This window comes from Aegilops tauschii, chromosome 2 (assembly GCF_002575655.3).
Source record: "Aegilops tauschii subsp. strangulata cultivar AL8/78 chromosome 2, Aet v6.0, whole genome shotgun sequence".
NCBI lineage: Eukaryota > Viridiplantae > Streptophyta > Magnoliopsida > Poales > Poaceae > Aegilops > Aegilops tauschii.
In genome coordinates, this window is record NC_053036.3 from 349,996,395 (window position 1) to 349,997,502 (window position 1,108).

At 48.6% G+C, this 1,108-nt stretch overlaps 1 protein-coding gene across 1 annotated transcript; it reads right to left on the reverse strand.

Moving 5' to 3' along the window:
• Positions 1-410: 410 nt before the first annotated feature.
• Positions 411-788, reverse strand: LOC141041013 (uncharacterized mitochondrial protein AtMg00860-like). The gene has a single exon (XM_073507126.1). It carries the CDS (start codon positions 786-788, stop codon positions 411-413), a length of 378 nt encoding a protein of 125 aa, XP_073363227.1.
• Between the last annotated feature and the right edge of the window lie 320 nt (positions 789-1,108).

The following is a 1,108-nucleotide window of genomic DNA, read 5'->3' on the forward strand; positions in this document are numbered from 1 at the left end:
AGGAGCGCTTCATACTCGGCCTCATTGTTGGAGGAGTCGAAGTGGATCTATAGAACATAGCTGAGCCGATCGCCTTTTGGAGACACCAAGACTACTCCAGCACCTTAACCATTCAAAATCTTGGAACCATCAAAGAACATGGTCCAATGTTCCGGGTGACTCTGAGTCGGCTATTGCTGCTCTGTCCATTTGGCCAGGAAATCTGTCAACACCTGGGACTTGATTGCTTTTTTCGCCTCGAACTTGATATCTAGGGGTAAGAGCTCGATAGCCCACTTCGCCACTCAACTAGTTGCATCCCAATTGTTCATGATCTTAGACAGCAGGGCGTCACTGACGACTGATACTGTGTGCTCTTGGAAGTAACGAACTACTTTCTTTGCAGTCAAGTAAGTACCATAGATGAGCTTCTAGTAATGAGGATATCTCTTCTTGGATGGAGTCAGAACCTCAAAGATGTAGTAGACCGGATGCTGAACTTTGTAAGTCTTGCCCTCTTCTTCCCGCTCCACGGTGAGGACGGTGCTGGCTACTTGACCAGTGGCCGCAATGTACAAGAACAATGGCTCTTTGTTGTTCGGAGCAGCAAGCACCGGCTGGGTAGAAAGCAGGGCTTTGAGTTCAACGAACGCTGCTTGGGCTTTAGGAGTCCACTTGAATGAATCAGACTTCTTCATCAATCGGTATAGGGGCAGCGCCTTCTCACCGAGGCAGGAGATGAATCGACTCAAGGCTGCAAGGTAGCCTATGAGCTTTTGTATGTCGTGATGGCATTCGCGGCGCTTCATTCGGACTATCGCGCCAATTTTTTCAGGGTTGGGACCTATTCCCTGTTCGGAAACGAGGAATCCTAGTAATTTACCCCCGGTACTCCAAAAGTGCACTTCGCTGGATTCAGCTTGATGTCATACCTTCACAAATTTGCGAAAGTCTCAGCGAGGTCAGCTAGTAGGTCAGAACCTTTCCTGGACTTGACTACTATGTCATCCATGTACGCCTTGATGTTCTGACTGATCTGCGTGTGTAAACACTTCTGGACCATGCGCATGAAGGTGGCGTTGGCATTCTTGAGACCGAATGGCATGGTGATATAACAGAAGCACCCGAA